Source organism: Notechis scutatus, chromosome 5 (assembly GCF_049901735.1).
Source record: "Notechis scutatus isolate UNSWTSFEM ecotype Mainland chromosome 5, rNotScu1.2, whole genome shotgun sequence".
Taxonomy (NCBI): Eukaryota; Metazoa; Chordata; class Lepidosauria; order Squamata; family Elapidae; genus Notechis; species Notechis scutatus.
In genome coordinates, this window is record NC_142013.1 from 18,684,375 (window position 1) to 18,708,897 (window position 24,523).

A 24,523-nucleotide genomic window follows, 5' to 3' on the forward strand; every position below is an offset into this window, starting at 1 on the left:
CGATGGCTTGATGTTGACCTCGGCGCTGGTGGGGCACTTCGATCGGGTCAACGCAGGCAGCACCATACCCGGTGTGCAACAAAAGTACTTCCTAACGGCAAGCCCCCCACCATTCCCACCATTTCGCATGTTTTAATATAGGCCTTAAATTGGGGGAGGGGCTTAATTTCATTTCATGCCTATAAAACATGCTGGGACTTCCTATTGGGGGAGGCCATATTGTTGGAGAAACAGGGTACTTTTTAATAAAATTGAACAAATGGTAATTGAACAAATAGTCCTTAACAATGCCAGTGATTAGAACAGTTTAGTTTAACTTTTCTGAAATTTAAAAATTAACAAAAGTTCTTTGAAATCTTTAATAAAAACTTATACAGTATGTTTCAAAAATCTTAAAAACAAATTTGACTTTAAGTTTTGACTTCTTAAAAGAATGGGTTATATTTTATTATTAAAATGCTTTCTATTTCAGGCATTTAGCAAATGAAGGGAAATGTTCAATTCCTGTAAGAATTGCTTTAGTGAATTGTATGACAACCTTGCTTCATGTAAGTAAAACTCCAGCAGCTTTTAAGAACTTTTATTACTGCTTGTAATTCTTCTACTTATTTTGGTTTCTAAGTCTATAAAAATATGAGGATATTTCCTTTTTTTCCATTTTTTCCCAGGCTGACCCTTGTTTAGAATGGGCTGTGCTTAAAGTTAAAAGTGAAAATCTACCTGTGAGAGATGCTTTTCCTCAATTCCTTGCAGATAACAATTTTCAAGTTTGTACAGTTGCAGCTAAGTCAGCAATCAGGTATACATGCACACAGTTTTAGAGTTACAGTTTATCTCTAGTTTATCAACAACATTAACATTACTTATATTGCTAGTTTATTAAAATTAGTTAAAAGTTCATCTTTCAGAAATATATGATATGAAAATAAATAACTTATTTAACAAAGTTTTACTTTGTTAAATTATTATTAAATATTACTAAAATTATTTCAGAAAAAAACCTATGAGAACAAAATGGAAACACAAATTTATTTTATTTTAGAAAAGAATATACACTTTAATTCTAAATTGCCTTTTTCTCTGCTTGATCATAAGTTTGTTCCAAGATGTGAAACTGAGGGATACTACTGGTTTAGTGAAAGGTCTTCCTTTGAAGTCCCAACAAACAGCTTTTGACAATTTGTACATCAAAGTTCAAGAAGGAGCAAAAACATTGGTAATAATTATTACTAAGCATGCATGAAGAATTTAAGTGTGAGCATTTCCTTCACTTATTGATCCAAGAGTATCTATTTGAAAAGAGTTTGTGAAAACCGTATTCATGGCTATTCCATCTGATTTTCCATCTGGTATTTCTTTGTTGGTTTTCCCTGCTTGTTCTGTAGCTTTATGCCAATGTTCCTTGCTCAATCCTCCCCTTCTCTTTCTTCTTACTGCCCTTCTGTTCTCATTTCTTCCTGTGTTTTTTCCTGTTAGCTTACCACCTTTCTTCTCCCTTCTATCCCGACTCTTATCCCACTTTTTCCATCCACACATCTTAACCCACAGATGTACATGTTTTCGTTCCCCTCAAACACTTTCCCATTAGCCCCCATCTTTTCCCATTCTACTTTCCAACCTGTTGTTACCCTACTCATCCTCAATGGTATGTTCTACTATTTGTGCCATCCTAACCTTCCCATGAGACTTCCTGGCTTGTCATTCTTTTTTTCTTAGAAAGTATCTTCAGAAAGTGACACCTTTAAGGCTTTGGCAGATAATTCAGTTTTAAAGGACAGAGAATTAAATGCTTGGTAATGAGAGAAGGTGGTGCATAGGAATAAAACCCACTTATTTTAGACTGATTATTTTAGGTTTATCAAAATTTGATTCATCTTGGTATTATCTCTTTGATCATTTATTACACCTGTGTTGGAATGCTATTTTAATAGGAAAAAACATAAAATCTATTATGTGTGTAACTAAAAAAAAATTCCTTTCACTTTGTGCTTTGTTAGTTGAAGGCACGTGATACAGGGAATCAAGAAAGCCATCCTGATGAAGAGCATAACAGAAAAACAGTCCTACTCATGTTAATAACTATGATTCTGTACAGCAGCCCTGTGTGTGAGAAACAAGCATTGTTTGCTATTTTCCAGTGTATTAAAAAGAATGGATTAGATCCTCAGCTCGTAAGGAAGGTAATTATTGAATTAAAGAGGATACATTCAGGTGCCTGCAGTAAATATTGTTATACAGATTCTAAATAAATGAAAGTAGGAATTGTACTTTTTATAAGGAGGAATATAAGCATAAATTATAAGTTAATTTCCAGCCCAGGATAGTCAGGGATTACATGGCCTTAATTGGCCCGATAATGCAAAATGAAAACAACTCCCCCTCCACTACTATTATCTTTCTTTTTCTGTTCATGATTCCAGTAAGGAATCTAAACATAAATAGCTGTTTACAGTGGCCACATAATCAGAAATATGGCATGATCTCCACCAAATTAACACAACTTTTTCCAGAATCTATACATGCCAGCAGTTGCTGCTATGAGGAAGAAAGCAATGCAGGACTTTGAGGACCTCACAAAAATAGGATCATTTTATACTAGCTGAATTTTGAGCAATGAGTTATTTGAAGGTGGGCAGATTCTGCTTCTGTCTTTAAAGTAAGATCCAATTTACTTTTTTGCAGCCAAAGAATTTGTGTATACATGCATGAGTCGGTGCGTACGTGTGCATGCATATATATAAATATTCAATAATGCACATATGGATGGATGGATAGGTAGATAATCCTGAGGACAGAATTATTGAATACTTACACGTAATGTTTATTGTCTGTTCACTGAACTGAATGGGAATACAAATACATTGAGAGGCATCAGTGACAAATCTTAAGCATGTGATCCTTATCTTATTGACATCATGCTGCTGTGATATTAATGGTATTATTTTTGACTATTGACAATCTTATTTATTTTTCAAACACAGGTTTTAGAAAATATTTCTGGCTCTTTTGGCTATAAAAATACAGAAGATTTAATGAGCACCCATTTAGATTATCTTGTATTTGAGTGGTTGAACTGTGATTACAGTTTGTCCGATTTTCCATATGTTTTGCTAAATTGCTCTACTTTGGCAGAGTTTTACAGGTATGCCTCTGAATCATACTTTGTCTTTGTAGATTGGTTGCTGCAGCGTTTGTTAATTAATTTGTTGTGTTCTGAAATAACCTTAATTTTTACTTTATTTTAACGCAAGGAAAATGTATTTATTAATTTTGAAAGTGATTTAATGCATTTAAAACAAAGTTAACCATCCTTTTCCAAGGATGGAAAAGACAGTTGGTCCTTGTTTAATTTGAATTGGCTGCTTAGAATAATATTTTGAGGATTCAATTGTTGCCTATCAACAGGGCTTTTATTTTTCAAATGTAATTTCATCATAATTCAAGGAGATATTTTAATTGCAGGTCCTGTTATAAAATCTTGATTCCACAACTAATAATTAGAGATCAGTTTGAAGAGATAAAATCAATTGCCAGCTACGTTAAAATAGAAGAACATCACCTTCTGGCACAGTGCTTCCCCAAAATCCTTGTCAACGTTCTTCCTTATTTTGCCTACCAAAACCACAAAGATACTGAATTCACGCAAAAGAGCAATACAGCTTCTAGAGTCTATGACATGTTGACAGATGAAAATTACTTAGGAAAGCAGGTATCTTTAAAAAATAAAGTTTGATTTTGGTAACCTATAGTCTTAAGTGCAAAGAATTCAAATGCTACAATATCCTAAGTTTAAAAAAACTGTCAATTTCTAAATATTACTTCAATTCCCAGGTAGAAGTAAATAATTTCCATATCAGAAAAATCACTAAAATTCATAGCACTCACATTTAAAGTTATTTTGTTAATATTTTTAATTTTAGTCTCATTTTAAAACTAAGCAGAACCATTGCTATTACTGTAGTGTCATGAGCAGCTTGGGCTTATTCTTCAATTTACTTTTTTCATTCCTAAAATTAGTATCAGTTTAAAAAAAACTGGATTTTATCCTGTTGATTTCTCCCCAGTCTAAGCAGTTAGAAATACGGCTGTCCAATCTATTTCTATTTTAAAACAAATTGATAGAAAACCTTTTATCCATATATAAACACAGTTTCCAGAAGACATCTACTTGAAAGGCTCTCATTATCCTTGGTAATTGCTGTGACAGAAAATGTCAAGAACTGTACTGCTTGGTTTCTTAAGCTTTTATTGAAGTTTCAATTGGTTTTTCATTTAGCTAGTGATAGGCAGCACTTCATTAAGTCCTGGAATTCTGTTTTCATATATTGCTCTGCTATTTAGTGCAGGCTCCATTTTGATATTTCCCAGTGCTTGAATAATGAAGAATAACAAGTAGAAAGAGAATGTATTTCTATTGGAATTGGGTTGTGCTCTTCCCCCTATTTTTCCTTTTTAAGATATAATTTGAGTGGAGTAAGTCCTTAATTTTGAAACCAAGCACTTCTTTTTCCACTTTGTTTCAGGGATTATTATTATTATTAATTTGTGCCTCAGGCAAAATGTTTTTTCAGAGAACATCTTTTTTTCCTGCTTGGTGGAAAAACATTATAGCAAACAAAGAGAAAACTAAATTATTTGCAAATTTTATTAAATATAAAGCCAGAAGATTGATAAGTGAGATAGCAGCCATATTAACTGTCTTTTGTCTTTTAAGATTATTAAACCTGTATTTTGTTTTTACAGCTGATAGAAAGTTTATTTCATAGCAGCTTACCAGAAATTGTGGTAGAGGTGTTGATGACCCTACATGAGCCAATCAATATCAAACCAGAAGAGAATTCTGACTTAATTACATTTACAGGGTACAGTTTTTCTTTCTCTGCTAACGTGTTGTGTACTATAATTTTAAGCAAAGATTTCTTTATTTGTAAACTGATTGTCAAGAGAATTGCATGTCAAGCAAAAGTAAAATATGGGTAGTCCTCTTTTAACAACCATTGGTTCAGCAACTGTTTGAAGTTATCACAGTGATGAACGAAGGCTACTTACACCAAGCCTTTATATACACTGCAGAGCCCCCATGGCCATGCGATCCAGGGACATTTGACAGGTCACCTGCATTTACAACGACAGTGTGCTTCCACTTCTCTCACCCACGTATCTACCCCTTATCTCTGCCCTTTTGGCTGCCCTGCATGCCACTGCCCTTACTGGCCCTTGGCTCCCTGCACACACACACACACCCTGTTCCTTTACCGTCTTCTTCCTCCAGCTGCTGACAAGGCATGCCTGGCCCTTCACGAGGCAGCTGCTGGCCACACAAGGCCTTCCTGAGTGCTTGCCATGGCCTTATTAATTTCGTTCCTATTTAGGGTTGTTTAGCAAGGACTACCTTTAAAAAGGAATGGCAGTTTGAAGTTTTGCTGAGCTGTTTCCTCTCATATCTAAGATCATTTGGGAAAGAGACAATTTAGAAACCGGAGATCTGTTTTGTAAAATATTACTAGATCGTAACAATTCTGTTTTGGACAACAAACACTATACTTTTGACCATATATACAAAGATATGGGTTTTTTTCAGTCATGCTTCAGTGCATTTCAAATTTATGTCTTCAATGATACTTCAGCTGATGGATTCTGTATACAGGAATATCTTTATTGTGACTGTTAGATACCCAAGCATATTTTAAAGCATTTGTTTACTTGCCTGAGATAGAGTGCTTCAATCATTTTTTTCCCCTGCCTTTCAATTGTGTTCAATTCTTGGAGACTGCCTGGATAACCCTGCAGTTTTTGTGGTATGAATTTTCAAATGTGATTTGTCATTCCCTTCTTCTTTGGGCTGAGAGAGAATAATTAGCCAAAGCGCAAATGTCATCTAGCTGGCTTCGTGTCTAATTAATGATAATGAGATACCACATTATTTCCCAGTTTGTAGCTTGATAACTTAACTACTACACCAAACTGGCTCTTCTGTTATAAATCCATATAATTATCTGAAAATATTGAACTACAAGTCCCGATTAGATGAACTATAGTAAAGGAAATCCTATTTGTAAATTAAAAATTTGTGCTGAAGTTATTCTAATATAGATTAAACTGTTTTCTGCTATGAAATATACCATTCTCATTGAATTCTATTTAGTGTCATTTAGACTATATCCTCTTCAAACATTTTAAAGATTTGTGATCTTTTCAATTCTTTCAGAGACCTGGATCCTGCTCCAAATCCTCCTTATTTTCCATCATTTATCATCCAAGCTACACTGGATTACATTAACAGATGTTATAAAACTAAGTCTAATGGTATTATAGCAATCCTTTCTAAGAACCCTGTAAGTAACTGATGCTCAGTTTGTGTTATGGTCACAGTATTTCTGTATAGTAGTTTTGGCATTTTAAATTAGTGTGACTATATACATTATATTTTTTAATATTGGACATCCCTCTGAGCATAGAACTTGCTATAAATGTGCAACATAGGCAGAAAAATATATTTCTACAAAATCAGGTTATGCTTTTAGGTAATCTTTTAAATCTAATAAGTCATCACAGTATTAATAAAATAATAAAACAGCGATGGCTGTTGCTTTTCTTTCAGAGTTCCTGTATTTATGGTCTTGTATATAATCATTAAACTGAGTGTTAAGCAAATTAAAATTAAAGAAGATAAGAAATTCTAGTACATTGTTGGTATGTTGCTTGTTTGGACAAGCAGAATTAATATTGCTTTGGCTTGGTTTGATGTACAAATTAAGTCAATAGGGATAATTATTTAATTGTATAAGCAATAGCTCAGCTATGTCAGACTTCTTGTGATTTCAATAATTCTAAAAAGATAAGAGATGCTTGAAGCATATTCATATGAACAGTGATCTAATAAGGCATGTTTATTTAAGAATAAATACGTGAAGTAAGTTGTATTTAAAGATTGGTCATGTAATTTTTCTTTTTGTGTAGGAATCGTTCCACAAAATTTTATTTGCTGTCTGGAAGCAGGTGTCTGGAACAAAAAACAATTATAAAAAACATAGAATGCTTATGATATATCATTTTTTTGTAAATCTGCTGTTGAAAGAAATAAAGGGTGGCTTAGGTGGCGCATGGGCTTTTGTACTGCGGGATGTGATTTATTCTATGATTCACCACATCAGCAACAGGTATGACTATTCTATGTTATTCTGTCTTTACATAGATTTTGTTCAGTTCTATTTCATTCATTCTTATCCTGGATAGTCCTCTAGTGCAGAGATTTTTAATCTGTTTGACATTTGATTTGGAAAACATTAAAGAAGGTTTTCATATTATGTTTGAGCTTAGACTAGCTATTCTCCTTGACAAATTTAATTTTCCCAACATGAACCAGGAATTATGGCTTAAAGAAACACTGGTTGTTAAATAACCTAATGTGGTTTGTTTGTTGTTGTTGCTGTTGACCCGATTAGCAATTGATTAAAGCCTATTTGTACATAGAAATATAAAGGAAAATAATGTTGTATGATCCCAAATCTTTGCTTCAATGTTCAGCATGTAGTGGATTGTATTCTATTATTTTTATTTGAAAATGTGTAGCTAAGATCTTTGCCTTTTGTAAAAATACTTCTATATTTTGCCCTTATTATGGCCTATTCTATAATTGAAGCAAAATTATTCATGTCTGTTATTAGCTATTTTTCCTGTGTTCCTCTTAGGCCAAATCCTCTGACAGGAGTATCCCTCCGGAGCTTTTTGCTCTGTTGTGACCTTCTCAATCGTGTTTGTCACACTGCAGTACAGTATTGTGGGGATGCCCTAGCACGTCACCTCCATGTTGTTGTGGGTACACTGATACCAATTGTTGGAGAACAACCTGAAACTGAAGAAAAGGTATGTTTTTGTTTTAGAGGAACTACTTGCTAGGCATTTCATTAATCTCATTTTTGGAAAGCAACATTATTTTATTAACTTTTTATCTCAAAAGTGTGATTATTTTCTGTTTGTAGCTCACCTTTTGAATGATATAGAAATGATCATCTTTTTTCCTTTGAAAATAAAACCCATGTGTGTCATCAGAATTGTAAAATTGAATCATGATTTATGAAACAAATAGGGTCAGGGACTAAGTAAAGAATTGTCTGAGTTGTGTTGCAGTTATCAATGTTGGTATCATATTTGGTAATTTTACATTGTGTTTGCCTTAATCATTATCAAAAATTATGCTAGCATCTCCTCCTACATTAAATTCTTATTTATCTGCACTCACATGTTTGTTTGGATAAGATAAAGGGAGAGCCCCCATATAAGTTGCCAAACTCTGAATCATATTGCATTGTTGAGAAATTGCAGCTAGAATTTTTGTTTTCGAACAGACAGTGGGGATCTTTTGATGTTCTTTATTTGTTTTGCACAATAATATGAGGAACAAGCTTTGTCTTTATAAAACCTAATTTTTTGCTATGCTGCATCAACTGAAATATGAAATTGAAGTAAAAATAGAAAAAGGTAGCTGTTTAGTTCCAGAACTGTTAGTAGAAATGATATTTTATTCAGAAATAAGTATTTAATAATATTTATTCCAGAAAACTGTTCAGAATTGAAGCCTAAAAAGTTCAGGCCTGAGAACTTCTTTCCTTAGCCTGGGTTCCTGGGTGATGAGAAACACAAAAAGACACAAAAATCTGTCTGCCTCCTTATCTATTATTTCCATAAAGCTTAGTTTGGGTAGAAATAAAATATGGACTGCTAATATAGCCATGGTTGAATTGTATTTTAATTCTGTTTTTAAAAATGAAAAAGTGGTAGTTGCTACAATTACTTGAATTGCTGTTGTACTGCTATTTTATTTTTAGGTCTTGGGCTTATTGAAGTATCTAGTGATAGATAATCAGAACCATGAATATTTGTACCAAGCAATCAAATTATTAGATCCATTTCCTGATCATCCCCATTTTAAAGAACTGCGGGCTACTCAACAAAAAATTAAATATAGCACTGGAAAATTTTCTCTTTTGGAGGTAATATCTTCAGATTTTAAAAAATGGAATCCAAGGCAATGTTTCATACTGCTAATTGAATCTCTTAATCCTATTTGAATTAATATATTTTATTGTTTGGTTATTTATGTCAAAGCTCTTACATTGTGAAGTTATTACAATTGGATTATGCATTAAAAATTAGATTTGTGTCTCAGATTTTGGGGAGTGTAATTCTTTGCAGTAGTTCTTTATAGAAGATTAAATCTATGAATTATGAATTTATGTTTGCAGGAAATTAACCATTTCTTATCGATAAATATATCTGATTCACTGTTTTTAACAAGACTTGAGGGTTTAAATGATCTGCACAAACAACTAGAAGATCATAAAGAACAAATAATGGAATTTAGGAAAAAATTTCAGGGTATGGATTTGCTAATTCTGATTTATCTTTATATTTTGATCCTTTCTTTTTCATGTTCAAAGACCTAAGAAGTAATTCAAACATTTGTATTGTTTTTATGTAAGCATTACACATTCCTATCTGATTTATTAGCATAGCTAACACTGGAAAATTATGTCAGTAGTTCCTAATGAGTTTGTGGAAAAGAATCTGTCTGTCTGTCTCTTTTCTTTCTTTCTTTCTTTCTTTCTTTCTTTCTTTCTTTCTTTCTTTCTTTCTTTCTTTCTTTCTTTCTTTCTTTCTTTCTTTCTTTCTTTCTTTCTTTCTTTCTTTCTTTCTTTCTTTCTTTCTTTCTTTCTCTTTCGTTTCATAATGGATGCATTTCTTTAATCCAGGGGTCCCCAACCTGTGGACTGCTAATTGTATAAATTTTACTTATGTAAAAACTGGTGACCACAATTGGGGCTGACATTCCATTACGAAGCACTACAATTGTTAAACAGAAAATCTTGTGATTATGAGTTACCCTAATGAGGGCTACATGTAAAACTCATTTAAAACATCCCCCAATCCATTGCAAAATTAGAAGGTAGCATTAACGTAGATAAACAGAGTCTGCAATGTTATAGGCACTTTTCAGGAGTTAAGCCTTGATAAAATCAAGAATCAACTTCTGAGTGGTTTGCTCTGAAGCCAATATGAACTAGAGAAGGGGAGAAATTTGTGTGCTTTGCTTTTTAATACAGACTGATCTAATTTATACTTCTAGTCAACGCAACAAATTGCATGTAGGTTACTGGGAGGGAGGGGGTTTCTCCAAATGTTTCATCAATCTTTCGTCATACATGTTGTTGTTAGTTGTGAAGTCGTGTCCGACCCATCGCAACCCCATATATAAATGCTGACAAATGCTTTTTAATAGAATGTTATTGAAGCAAATTAGAATATATCCGAATATAGAATATATTTAATAGAATGTTATTGAAGCAAATTAGAATATATCCGCCTTTTTAAGATACATCTCTAGTAAAGACTATGTTCTCAAAAGGAGTAAGGAATGGGTTGTTATCTGTCTTTTAAAGGATGTTGAAGAAAATGCTGGGGCCAACATTCTTTGAGAACATTTTTTAACAGGTTTGCCAATAAACGTGCTGTCTTTTTTCATTTGCTTCTGTGCTCTTTAGAAAACAATATCAGAGAAGACAAAGCTCTTGAGTGCTAATATATAATTGATACCTGTGACATTAGAGATGCTTCTAATATACATTTCTTTTAAATCTTAGAAAATCCAAGGGATTGCATTATGGTGAAGCTGATGGCATATCTATTACAACTTTCAAAAACAACTGTACATTCTACTGATGCTATCTTGGGTAAGTCATCACTTGTTTAAGTGAGTGATGATTTTTAACAGCTTGCTTCATATAATTTCATTGCTTGTTATAGCATTACATAATTAAAGAAATCTGTGGGGAAAAAGCGGTCGCAAAGCTGTACATGTTTAATACTGTGTAGTTGTATTGATATTGTATCTATGTATTTTTTTAAAGTTACTTGATTTGTGAAGGTATTAAACTTTGGGAATGAATTATCTCCTCAAATTAGGAAATATAGTTTTTCCAACTTGCAAAAAAAATAAGCTTGAAAAGCTTGGAGGAGTATATATTGATCAATCAGAATAGAGCTGGGGGGTTCCTTGGAGGTCTTCTAGTCCAGCCCTCTGTTCAAGCAGGAGGCCTTATATTATTTCAGACAAATGACTATCCAGTCTCTTCTTAAAAACCTCCAGTGAGGAAGCACCCACAATTTCTGACGACAAACTGTTCCACTGGTTAATTGTCCTTACTGTTATATGTTCTTGGATTTTTAAAAATTGATGTACAAAGGTTGTTGTCCATTGATGAACAAAGCAGAGGTATCTGGTTTACATCCTTGATTCTACCTACTGTAATTTCTCTGCCTACTGCATTTTCTCCTGTGGACATCAGCTGTCACTGGTCTGTACAGTTAAATTTGAAAGTAACGTAAAATCTGATTCAATTTAGTAACTGAAAAAGCAAGTGATGACACTGTGAAAGGAAAGTGAACAGTCTAGGCTTGTGTATGATATCATATACTGGCCATAAATACCCATTTCTATAGCTGTCCAAAGCACTGAATCCATATAGTTTGCCTACCATCTATAGAATGCTGAGTAATATTTCCAAAATGAAGGATATTAAATGACTGTACTGGATCAAGATTCCAGGTGGTCCACATTTACCAACCACAGTTGGGACCAGCAACATGGTCATTAAGTGAAGTGGTTACTTAGTGAAACCATAGCAGTGCTTATGAACTTACTTCAGCTTTTCTTTGATTTACAGACTTGTGAAGGTAGTAAATATGAGGATTGTTCATAAACTTACTTTTTCATGATAGTCATAAGTGAACAGTTGCTAAATGAGGACTATCTACATAGAATATACATATACTCCAATGCATATCAAGGGCACTAAGTAACACCAAGTAACACCTTCAACTTCCTAATCAGGAAACAGTTGTTCAAATATATATATATACTAAATTCTGAAAATTACATCTTCTGCATCTCTTTTTTTCTTCTACATTCAATTCATTCAAGTTCATTCAATACCTCCCGAGAATATAGCTGTTGCTAAATCCCCAGATTTTCTGTTATTAATGTTTCTTAATTCATTGAACAGGAAGCTAACCAATAAAGTACATATAAAAAGAAAATGCACTTCTATTAGTATATACATGCATACATTCTAAGCACTATGCAGCTTCTTCCCTCAGATTCTGCAGAAAGTTGTCCTTCTTGCATATTGATTTCTCTTTGGTTTCAAAGTATGCAAAGGCCACCTGAATAATGTTAATGTTTATATTTGCAGAGGCCGTTGGAAGTTGTTTGGGAGAAATCGGTCCTATAAATTTTTCTACCATAGCATTGCAGCACAGTAAAAATGGATCTAGTTCCAATACATGTGATCTGTTTGAAGACAGAGAACTTCAGTGGGTGTTTGTAATATTAACTCTCATAAATAATTCTTTAATACATCAATGGTAAGTGTATAGTGAATATTCAACACAATATGAATATATTGTTGGTTTTGGGGGGTGTTTTTGTATGAGGATAGTAGTTAAATTGTAAAAAAAAGGCTTTTATTACTTTTAGTATTGAAGTTCGATCAGCTGCTGCTGTCTGTTTGAAAAACATTTTGGCGACCAAAACAGGGCATACATTTTCGCAAACGTACAAAACCGAAACGGATACAATGCTGAAATACTTGCATCCTTTCAGAACATCTAAGAAAAAGGTACTTTTTTATGTATTTTATGCCATACAAAATTAAATGAAGAATCCTAAATTTTCTTCCTCAGTTAGAGAGAACAGTTTAGGAGGCTAATTTTATCCATTTTCAGCACAGGTCTCTAAATATACAATTGCAAACTTTTCTGTTGGTAAAGCAGGATCGGAGGACCCAGATTGTTGGGGGCAATATGCTGACTCTGTAAACCACTTAGAGAGGGCTATAAAGCGGTATATAAGTCTAAGTGCTATTGCTATCTGTATGTGGCATTTTTTCAGTTGGCTCCAATCTTTCCCATATTTCTAGTTAATCTAGGGTGGGAAGGTAAAGCAGCTCCTACTCTGAAACTTGAAAACTGTATGCTCCATTTACGAACTTTAGGACACAGCAGTTATTCTGTCCTCCACTAAGAATAAGCTGTGCCTCCTTCAGCAAACCAAATGACCAGTTGTATCCAACATCCAGAATAGGATTCACTGTGTTTTTCTCAAGACCTGATGTTTATAAGGTAGATTCTTGATTCCAGGCTATTCTTGACTTCTTTTTGTTCCTTTTTCAACTCTCTTCCAAGCAGTAATGAGAGAAAAAAATTTAAGCAGCTGCTGGTTGCCTTGTGTTCTTTGTGGCAATCATACAAGTTGGATGTAGATGGACAGGAGAAATGTATGGGCAATGAATGAAGAGTATTTTAGAATCAAAGGATTGAAAGGGGCCCTCAAATCCAACTCCAGAGCAGTAGTCCAAGTTAAAGGATTCTTGACACTTGGTTGTATAACTTCTATTTGAACACATTTCAATTTTGAAATCTGAGAAAAATTTTATGGACACTAGTAAAAAGTATTTTCTGTGCAGGGCAAGCTATTTATAAAATGGCTATCAGGGTAGAAAGTTGGAATCTCGAGTTATAATTGTTGATCCTACAAAGCAAATAGAACAATTATTTCAGAAAAGTAAAGTTCAGAAATTGCTCAAGTGCAAACACACACACAGTAAAGAATGTTTTATGCAACCTTTTGTGTTCTCGCAGGGGTAGCTTATGTGATATTGTGGCAGTGGGAGAGATAAGTGATGGAAGGGGCTGTCAGCTTTGGAAGCCATATTGAGATCAGATGCTCCCATGCTGCCACATCTGAGCCTGGGAAAGTGGGAGGGGGGAATTTATTGGAGTATATCTAGTTAGACATAATATTCTTTTTCTGATTCAAGATCAGGGTCTGTTGCGCATATGTGAGAGGAAGTCTTAATGTGGGATGGATGGTGATTGGGCCATGTGATGTGATAATGGGTGCAGAGGATAGATTTTGTAGTTTTTACTTATTGTAAGGAAGCCCAGAACTTTCAGATTCGGGATTCCACAGTTGTGCCAGTTACTATCCAAATAAAAAGGAACCTTTGAGAAGATGCCTGTCTCTGAGTTATTGGGCGGAATGGAGGGTTGCTGGAACGCTGACAGGGGCATTAAATTTAATTTTTTCTCACATTGTTTTTAAACAATAATGATATTTAGCTCTTGGAGGTGCCTGGAAAGGTAAGAGAGATTCCTCCAGAAGATCTTGATCGTACAAACTTGTGGATTCCTCACAATGAAAGTCATGAAATTTGGATTAAGACCTTGACTTGTGCTTTATTGGATAGTGGAATGATAACAAGTGAAATCCTCCTGTTGCTGAAGCCTTTGTGCCAGGTAAATTAGATTGGCAGGACTGCATGCTATGATAAAGGTTTTGTTTGCATTATTTTTAAGAGTTATCTTGATAGAGGTAGGATATAAACACTTGAATTAAAGAAATTAAAATAGTTCTTTCTATACTGCTTTTTCAGTGATCAGATGTCAGCCTTGCAGAGTAAACCAAATAGGAATCACAACCAGATGAGCTAATACTAATTTACTGTAAAGCTACATTGACAGAATCTTGCAAGTCTGAACATACAATCCTCCCCCCCACCTTTTTTACAGTCCAAGGAACTAGGGAGGATGTCATCTGTACCTCTTGCCCTGCTCTTTATTCTGGTGTGGGTTTTGCTGTCTCTTATGTGACCATTCCCTTGGCAGTGTCTCTTTCACCAGTCTCCTAAGTTCTTTCCCATATACCATTACACCAATGTTTCATTTTATTTTAATGAGGAAATATGCATTTCTTAGATATTACGATCTTCAAAAATGAAAATGACCAAGAGCCAATATGAGGACATAATTTGATGTTCAAAACTTTATTTTGCATTTCTTGTAGGTTCATGCTGATTTCTGTCAAACTGTACTTCCTTATTTAATTCATGATATTTTACTACATGACTCAAATGAATATGGACACAGTCTTCTGTCTGCACAAATTCAAACATTTTTCATGACCTGTTGCAAATATTCGTCACCCAATAATTCATCTACACCTGCAAATTCAGATTCAGGTATGAGACTGAGGCTTCTCTTGTGCTAGAACATGAGATAAAATGTGAAATATTTTGTTTCTGTGGTGCAGCAGTGGCTATGCCAGCCAAGAAATAGCTCCTTCCAATCTAGCAGTTCGAAAGCATGCACATGCAAGTAGATAAATAGGTACTACTTCAGTGGGAAAGTAACAGCAATCTGTGTCCCCTTGGCATATAGTCACTCCAGCCACATGACCACAGAAGTGTCTTGGGACAACACCAGCTCCCCTGGCTAGGAAAGAGATAAGCGCACCCCCACTCCCCCTGGATTCAGACATGATTTGGCAAGGGAAACATTTACCTTTAAACAACATAAAAGTAGCTGGCACACACAACTCTGGCAGAAGATTATACCAGACAGTATGAATTGTTCATATACATTAATCTAATTATTCTAATTATCTAATTATTGGTAGTTGTAATTCCTGTTTTATTAATACTTGAAGTTTAGACAGTGTTCTTTAGAACTTACTCCAAATTGGGCTGCCCTTGAAAACTATCCGGAAACTACAACATTCCCAGTATTCGGCATTCCTAAGTTCACCCAAATTATACTATTGTGTGAACTATGAGACCAGGTTGTTTATGTGATTGCTTCTCCCCAAAGACATCTGCCTATCCCTCAAGATTGGATAGGATAGTCATGTTCCAGATCCCTTTCCTTAAATTGTGCATCTTAAGAAGCATGCAACAGAACCCTCTCCAATGCCCTGTGGAACACCCTTCCCTTGAGATCTTGCAGGCCGCTATCCATTAAAGTTCCAAAAAACACTTAAGATCTGATTTCCCCTATAAGCATTGGCATAGGCATTAGGGAAGAATGTGTTGTGGGCTGCATCGGAAAGTTTAGCTTTGGTGCCAGGTATTTTGGGAGCGGGGCTGTTTACTGCTTTTGTCTTACTGATTATATCTCTCCATCCAGAGAATTAGGTTTAAGATGGGCAGCCATATCACTTTTTAAAATAAATACATTTAATACAATGAATAAAAAATTCAAAAGCACTGAAATTTAAAAGTAGCATTCCTTGGGGAAAAAAATATTCAGATTCTCTATATTGTAATGTAAGAGTTATTTTTATGTAAGTCTATCATTAATGAGTTGAATTACGGTGACGATGTTCTTTAATATAGATTCAGAAACTCTAGCTCATTTGGATAAAATATCTCGAAGAACAATGCTTGCAGTGGTTGACTACTTAAGACATCAAAAAAAGTAGGTTGAGTTCTTTTGCTGTCTGTATTTTAATCTATTCTGTTATTAAAAAAATAAGACGGTTTTTAAAAATAAAAATAGGAAGTATACGGTAATTGTTAAATCTACAAATTGAAGTTTATTATATCTGAATTTCTTCTATAGATTACATTAATCAATTTCTTTTTATTCTGACATTTTAATTTAAAGCAGGGGTCTTCAAACTTGACAGCTTTAAGACTTGTGGACTTCAACTCCCAGAATTCCTCCTCCAGTCATGTTAGTTCAGGAATTCTGGGAGTTGAAGTCGACAAATCTTAAAGCTGTCAAGTTTGAAGACCCTTGATGTAAAGCAATGTATTATAACTATGGCAAATCTTGGCAAAAATAATGTAATTCAAATATGTGCCTCCTTCATTTGGGAAGACTGTGGTAAAATGAGACAATTGTGTTTGTCAATTGTTTTATCCAGGAATCCTTCCAGTACCATCTTTGATGACAGCTTCTGGCTGGAGTTAAGCTATCTGCAGGTTGCCATGGTAGCCCAGTCTTGTTCTGCTCACTTCACAGCTTTGCTTTATGCAGAAATCTATGCAGACAAGATAGGCAGACAACAGGAAAGGTAATGTTAATTGCAGTCTGTTCACATTTATGATAAATCTGTGATACAACTTATACAAAATGTGTGGCTTACAGACCTCTCACCTTGAAAAGAATAAACTACCCTGTTTTTTTCTAGTTAAACTGATTTGCAATGCTTCAGATTTTAAGAGAGAAAACTTCTTTGGAGCACTTGTTGATAGTTCTTTAACCAAATGGATCTTTTCCTGGATCACACTGAAGCGGAATAGGACAATCATGTGATCCTGAGAAAAGACCGAGTTGCTTGAAGAAATTGAATAGGTGCTTTGTAGGTGTCACACATACTCCAAAGCTGCTCTGCTTCTTTCTTTGAATCCAAAGGGTTGCACAGCCTAATTTTTCGTGCTATTGGTTTGAATCATTTACAGTTTCAGCCTATGGAAAATACTATCAAGAAGCAAGAATGTCAAATATTCCAGTTTGGTTCTTCCATTCAATATGATCAGGAAAACAATGAATCTCATCTGAACCAAGATTCCTCAGCTGTTCCTCTTATAATGTCAGATTCATTAATTAGTTAAAATGAGCTTTTGCCAAGAAAACAATTGTTTTAGTTCATAGATTTCACCCAAAAAAATTATTTCACTGAGATTTTACAATTAAAAGAGAAATACAGTATTGCTTTATTCATTGAAATTCTAACAAGTATAAAATACATTAAATACAGCAGTTCATTTCAAGCTTTTTGGGTGACTATGCAGACTCATCTAATACATTAAGCAAATGGGCATGATTATTACGATTTATATTTTCTGAATGCTCAAACATGGTATCAATTCGACTTGGACATCAGTGCTGAATTCCTTTTCTGCAGGTCTGCTTCCAAAGCAGCTAAGAAACTAACATTTGAAGAAGGAAGTCAGAATTCAACACTTACTTGTTTAAGTGAGAAGAGTAAAGAAGAAACAGGAATAAGTTTGCAGGTATAGGATTCATTGTAATGTACTTAAAAGTGCTCATTGGGGTCACTTAGAAAGGTTATGTTTTAATGTGATTTAATAAAAGTAATGCATATAATTAGCATATAATTACATTGTGATGATATTTATAGTCAAATAATTGTTGTCATCTTTTAATGATGGCATGATCACTTCCATGAATTAGCAACCTTCCCAGATATATAATAGTTAATTCCAATTAATTCCAAACTATTACTGTCTCCTGTGTTCCAAAACTTAATTCAATTTACAGCAAACATGATGTTCTACTTAGAATTGAGGTAAGATGTTATCCCCAATTATTTTATTTAAGGTATAACTTGTAGGTTCCTCTAATATGTATCTCAAATAGATACATGCAGAGAAATATTATACAGTGTTTCTCTGAACAGCAAGCTCAATGCAATAGCAGAAACAACTTTTCAGACTCTATCTGTTTAACAAGTAATTCACTAGATGATAGGGATAATTACTATTCAAGAAAAAAAAGTCCAAGAATACAAAGTGTTCTTTTTAGCAGTCTTTCGAACATGAAATAATATAGTTATTAGAGACTTGTCCATGTGCTAATAGTTTATAAAATGGTCAATGTCAGTATTATTTGTACTTGCTATGTTCAGTTGATTGCCACAATGTTTTTAAATACATGTCTTAAAGTACGGGTAGTCCTTGACTTACAACAGTTTGTTTAGTGACCCCAAAGTTCAAAGTTACAATGGCACTGAAAAATGTGACTTATGAGCAATTTTTACAGTTACGTCCTTTGAAGCATCCCCATGATCATGTGATCAAAATTCAGATGCTTGGCAACTGGTTCGTGTTTATGACCATTGCTGTGTCCTAACATCATGTGATCATCTTTTGTGACCTGACAAGCAAAATCAATGGGGAAGCCAGATTCACTTACCGGGTTACTAATTTATCAATAGCAGTGGTTCACTTAACAACTGTGGCAAGAAAGGTCATAAAATGGGGCAAAACTCACTTAACAAATGTCTCACTTTGCAACAGAAATCTTGGGCTCAATTGTGGTCGTAAGTCAAGGACTACCTGTATTCAAGACTTATTTGTCATACACATTTCTCCCCCTTAGGACCTTCTTATGGATATATACAGAGGCATAGGAGAGCCAGATAGTCTCTATGGCTGTGGTGGAGGAAAAATGCTGCAGCCATTGGCCAGGTATTAATTATACTAGAAAATTAACTTTATTGTAAAAAAAAAAAAATAGGAACTTATATGAATGTTGTTGTGTCATGTTATTTTAATAGGATACGAACATATGAACATGAAGGACTATGGGGGAAAGCTCTGGTAACTTATGACCTTCAAACCAGCCTTCCACCATCAATTCGACAGGCTGGATTGGTAGAGGTAATATAGTTGTTGCTAAGTATTGCTAAGGGTGTATACTTTTGTGAGTTGTTATATAAAATGTGTTGCATTTTGTTTTAGTCTTTTATGCTGCATAGACTCATTCCTGTGAGATGGATGTCTGTATTGAATTGTTTAAATAAATAAACGTACACGCGAAGAAAGCAAGTTAGCACTTTGCTAATAATGCAATTCCATTAACCTAAAATAGTTGTTGTAAATTCTATGACCTATTTTATTGAAAAGAAATCAATTAAGAAATAATTAAGTATATTGAACTTATAAATCTTAATATAAATTAATGTAAAAATAAGTAAACTAGGAAATATATGTTGTTTCTAATCTAGATTGGAAGTGTTTTCATAAATCAGACTTGACGTATGCTATATTAACATTAAATTTCATTGATTAATAGGCTTTGCAGAATTATGGGCTATGTAATACACTCTCCATCTACCTAAAAGGATTGGAACAGCAGAATGAAGAAAGCTCCATAGAATTACAGGAGATTCGTTACCAGGCAGCTTGGAGAAATATGCAGTGGGATCAGGTCTCCTCAGTCAAGTAATGCAAATTATCTTGAATTTGTTTGTAATATTTAAATGTGTGTGTGTGTGTGTGTGTGTTTGTGTGTGTATGAAAATATATGTTTTCTTAAGTTTTCGCAGGTACTTACATGTATGGTATTTGGCTTTGTTCGGGTATTTTCCCACATCATTGTAGTTGTGCTTTTAAAGTTGTAGCAATGTTTCGGCAGAATCTCATCTGCCATCATCAGGCTTCTGTATTGTGTTCGTCTGTAAGTCAGACTTTTACAGTGGTTTCAGTTTTAAATTTGGGGCTAGCCTACTGCTGTGCCAGAATGGTTTTTTCTTCATCCTGATTGGTTGGGAGTCTTGGTCTGTGTTTATTGGTCTTGGAGTTTGCTGTGTTCTGCTTGATTGGTGTTTCTAATATCTTCTGTCTGTTTTGTGGCTCTTTTTGTGTCTTGATTGGCTGGCAACATTGTGTTCCTGTATTGGAGGCCTTTAGTGCAGCTTGGCTCCGGGTAAATGGACGGCTATCATTTGTTAGGAGCTAGGTTTCATCTGGGTGCTTGGTTGGGGTGTGTTTGAGCTGGAGGTATCAGGGGGGATCTGTTTGTGCCCAGGTGTTTGCCTGGCTAGTGGTGTGGAGATTTTTTTGTTTGTGAGTGCAGGCTTCCAAATGATTGACAGTCTGGTGGAATCATCTCTTCTATTCATGCTTTCAGGTCTTTTTTCAATCTCTATGGCTTCTCTGATGATTCTGTGGCTGGGGTTTTCTATAGTGGCTAGGGTTTTGGTGCCATTGAAGTTGATGCTATGACCTGTGGCTTTCATGTGTTGGACTAGTGAGGAAGTGTGTTCCAGCTTTTTGACTGCATTTTTGTGTTCATCCAGGCGGGTACTTATTCTTCTATTGGTCTGTCAAATGTATGTGGCCGGGCATGATGCACAGGGGACTTCGTATATGCCTTGGTTTTCCAGGTGAATTTTATCTTTGGGGTTTCTAAGGATGGCTGCTATTTGTCTGTCTGTTTTGAAGGCAGTCTTGATGTGATGCCTGTGTAGTATCTTACTGATTTTGTCTGTAGTACCTCTTATGTAGGGCAGGGCAGCTGTTCCATAGGTCTGTTCATCTTCTAGGTCTCCATTATGTCTCAGTGTGTTTTTGTGGATCAAGCCGGTGATTTTGCTTTTGTGGAAGCCGTTGGCTGTCAGTACTTTAGTCAGGGTGCATAGTTCAGTCTTTATGTGTGTCTTGTCTGCCAGGGGTTTGGTTCTAGCAATTAGTGTTTTAGCCATGGAGTTTATCTGTGCTGGGTGGTGGTAGGATTGGGCGTTGAGGTAGCGGTTAGTGTGTGTTTTCTTCACACACAGAAGAAAACGATATGTGGTTGTGTAATTTCTCTCTGAGGTCTGTGATTTAAAGCTCAGTTTTGATATGGGAAGCCTCACAGAACATGTTAATCGCTATAGGAGTTTTTAGTTTTTAGGCCTTATGAAGATGCTTATTGTAAAATTTAAGTCAATAACTATACTGTTGATTTTACTTTAAGAGATGAAATGGAGCAACGAGGCTACCATGAATCACTGTATGATGCTCTACAATGTCTACGGGACAGAGATTTCTCTACTTTTTATGGAAGATTGAAGTGTGCCAGGTAAAAAGCCAGCTTTAAAATCATGTATATGTTGTTAACAAATAAAGTATTGGTGAATGTCACATTTTCTAATGTGTTGCAGCTTTAATTAGCAGATAAATGTTCATCATTGCTTTCTTTCGGAAAACTTCTGCAGCAATTTTTAAAAGTTAAACATTTTGCTTAGAGCATGAGTAATGGAAATCTTGTCTTATAATACATTTGGAAAATCAGCAGTAAGGCATAAATCTTTATGAAGGTATAATCTGTGACTTTAAAAAAAAGGTTTTCCATTCTAGACAAAAGTATTAGTCATTCTTTTGTATGCAACATCAACATCAGCTTATAATTTGCATGTGTTTTATTGAATAAGATGCAGTTTGACATCTGTTCTTTTCAAAGTTTTGTAGTTAAATAATTTCTGCTAAATTGCTTTTGAATTAGTTTGCCTATAAACAGTGGATTATAATTATTTCTTTTATTTGTAGAATCAAAGAAGTAGAAGAGCTACTGAAAGGCAGCCTTGAGTCTGTATATTCACTACTGCCTACACTCTGCAGGCTACAGACAATTGGAGAGCTGGAATATGTAGGACAATTTTTCTCCAGGTATTTCTTTATACGTTATATTAGTCCCGTGGATATTTTTGATGCTTTACCTCTGTAAAATCAAAGGCTCTCATATATCTGATGCTTCATTGTATGCTTAAATGGTATCTGATGCTTCATTGTATGCTTAAATGGTATATTATACTTTTTGCAGAGTAATTTAATGAGCTCATTAAGTAGCATTTTCTTGCCATTGGCTGGACTCAAACATAGTCATGCTTAACGTGAAATATTTAGCTCAATAATATAACTAGACATCTCATTGATTTCAGAGAGTCTGCTATAAGTAAAATTAAATCTGAAACCAGCCAATAAGGATAAATACAGTCTTTCTATCATTTTCTATAGCTGACACTTTATTAGAGTAACTTAGATGAGATAAGCAGTGTAGAAATGAGATAAACAAAAACTAGTTTTTTAAAAAATGGGTACTATCTGTTGCAAGTTAATAAAACTTAGGAGGCTTATTCTTCACTGATTTTCCTTCAAACGCCTAAGTGACTTGACTCAAATCTTAAGACATTAAGAACTAAAACACTTCTTTATTCCAGCTTTGATTGGGTTCTTATGTGCACTTCAAAACAGAAGTGTGCCCAAATCAGATTTCTGAGCAAAACATGAGTATGACTGCAAAAGGTATAATTAGTTTCCTATGTTTTACTTCTGTATTATATCTATAAATAAATAAAGTCCCTACATGATAAACACATGGAGGGCCTTGTATACAGTATTATTGTTCAGTATGACTGCCTAAATGTAAACATTACAATAAAAAACCCCTATATTTTATTTGTAATATTATTGCAATATATCAATACTTTCCAAGCATCCTCAGGCTCTCATTGCTTTCATTAGAATAAAAGCTGCACTACAAGCACCAGTCCTTTTAGGAATATGTTCAATACTATGATACATGTAGGAAAGGAGTGGTGTTTGCATCCTTTCCTCCCTCACTGACACTGCATTCTCCAAGAAACTCCCATAAAAGAGTAATTCTCTCAGTCCTGGTAGTTTTTCATGTGCTTAGCAAAGATTTAATATAATGTCTTGCCATTTACAGCTTGATCTTAGGTTTCAGACTAAGGACTGTTTGTGGCTAACACTTTATTAATGTTTAGTCAAAGCTTCTTAATTTTATTCTTTGCTTTCAGGTCGGAAACTAATAGCCAGTTGCATAATTTGCATCTGAAGTGGCAGAAGCAGTCCCAACTTCTTCAGGATAGTGACTTTGCTTTCCAAGAGCCTATTATGGCTTTGCGTACAGTAATTCTCAAGCTTCTTCTGGAGAAGGAAAATGAGAATGCCCAAAGGGAATGCATTAAAAACATTCTGACTGAACATCTTGTGGAACTATCCAGATTGGCTCGAATGGCGAATAATTCACAGGTAAGAATCAACTGAAAATCTACCTTATGTATTTCCTGAAATATAGGCCTATGCTTTTATTAACATGAAAATATTGGGTGTATAAAGGATTTTATCTTTAGTCAAGGATTCTTCATAGAAACTGAGCTTGTCATCTGGAAAGCTAATAGCCCGTGTTCAAGACCCGAGCGCTGCATGACGGGGTGAGCTCCCATTACTTGCCACAACTCCTGCCCACCTAGCAGTTTGAAAGCAGGCAAATGCAATTAGATAAATAGGTACCACTTCAATGGGAAGGTAACAGTGTTCTGTGCGCTTTGGCATATAGCCATGCTAGCCACATGACCATGGAAATATCTTCAGACAGCCCTGGCTCTCTTGGCAAAGAAACGTAGATTACCTTTACCCTTATGGTTACTAGCACACTTTCATGATTTTTCATTCCACAAAAAGTAGTTGTATATGTATCTTTATACTAAAAAAGAGGCATTGTATCTGAATACATTGTTGTAGTAACCATAACATTATATTTTGGTCTTTGGTCATTAGTAAAATCCAGTGAATATCTTTTCATCATGAAGTAGATATTTCACTTCTTTTCTAAAAAGAGTTCTTCGTGTTTGTTTTCAGCTTCCAGAAAGAGCAATATATGAAGTTAAACAGTACGACCTAACCAGACACGGAGTATCAGAATGGAAATTGGAAGAAGCTCAGGTGTTCTGGGCTAAAAAGGAAGAAAGCTTAGCACTGAGTATTCTAAAAGACATGATCAAGAAATTGGATGAAAATTGGTTTGAGGTAGTATGATTTATTTGACTGATGGGTTTGGTAGTAGGAACATTGTTTTAAATTCATGTTTTGTTTTGTTTTGTTTTGAGAAATATGTGGTTCTATTAAATAAAAAGAACAAAGTATATGAAGAAAAAAATATCAAAAAATAAAATAAAATATATCACAGTAAAATATCTGATCTGCATTATTCTTATTCTAAGGTTGAGAAAGACCCACATCTGAAATTAATTTACACGGAATGCCTGAGGTTATGTGGAAGTTGGTTAGCAGAGACCTTTTTAGAAAATCCTACCATCATTATGCAGAACTACTTGGAAAAGGTAACAGATTTGGAGTGAATCCTATAACCT

General features: G+C 34.6%; 1 protein-coding gene across 1 annotated transcript in view; it reads left to right on the forward strand.

Moving 5' to 3' along the window:
* Positions 1-24,523, forward strand: part of ATM (ATM serine/threonine kinase) — a 58,849-nt gene that overhangs the window by 19,716 nt on the left and 14,610 nt on the right. The window contains exons 21-48 of the mRNA XM_026685346.2: positions 473-548; positions 669-799; positions 1,096-1,216; positions 1,998-2,180; positions 2,982-3,142; positions 3,463-3,709; positions 4,744-4,862; positions 6,209-6,335; positions 6,961-7,160; positions 7,692-7,866; positions 8,829-8,993; positions 9,246-9,378; positions 10,641-10,730; positions 12,252-12,423; positions 12,536-12,677; positions 14,179-14,355; positions 14,903-15,077; positions 16,230-16,311; positions 16,763-16,912; positions 17,747-17,855; positions 18,964-19,052; positions 19,142-19,244; positions 19,660-19,808; positions 21,325-21,429; positions 21,897-22,016; positions 23,168-23,402; positions 24,012-24,179; positions 24,374-24,493. Coding sequence (XP_026541131.2) covers positions 473-548; positions 669-799; positions 1,096-1,216; positions 1,998-2,180; positions 2,982-3,142; positions 3,463-3,709; positions 4,744-4,862; positions 6,209-6,335; positions 6,961-7,160; positions 7,692-7,866; positions 8,829-8,993; positions 9,246-9,378; positions 10,641-10,730; positions 12,252-12,423; positions 12,536-12,677; positions 14,179-14,355; positions 14,903-15,077; positions 16,230-16,311; positions 16,763-16,912; positions 17,747-17,855; positions 18,964-19,052; positions 19,142-19,244; positions 19,660-19,808; positions 21,325-21,429; positions 21,897-22,016; positions 23,168-23,402; positions 24,012-24,179; positions 24,374-24,493 — 4,024 coding nt within the window. The remainder of the gene's footprint in view (positions 1-472; positions 549-668; positions 800-1,095; positions 1,217-1,997; positions 2,181-2,981; positions 3,143-3,462; positions 3,710-4,743; positions 4,863-6,208; positions 6,336-6,960; positions 7,161-7,691; positions 7,867-8,828; positions 8,994-9,245; positions 9,379-10,640; positions 10,731-12,251; positions 12,424-12,535; positions 12,678-14,178; positions 14,356-14,902; positions 15,078-16,229; positions 16,312-16,762; positions 16,913-17,746; positions 17,856-18,963; positions 19,053-19,141; positions 19,245-19,659; positions 19,809-21,324; positions 21,430-21,896; positions 22,017-23,167; positions 23,403-24,011; positions 24,180-24,373; positions 24,494-24,523) is intronic.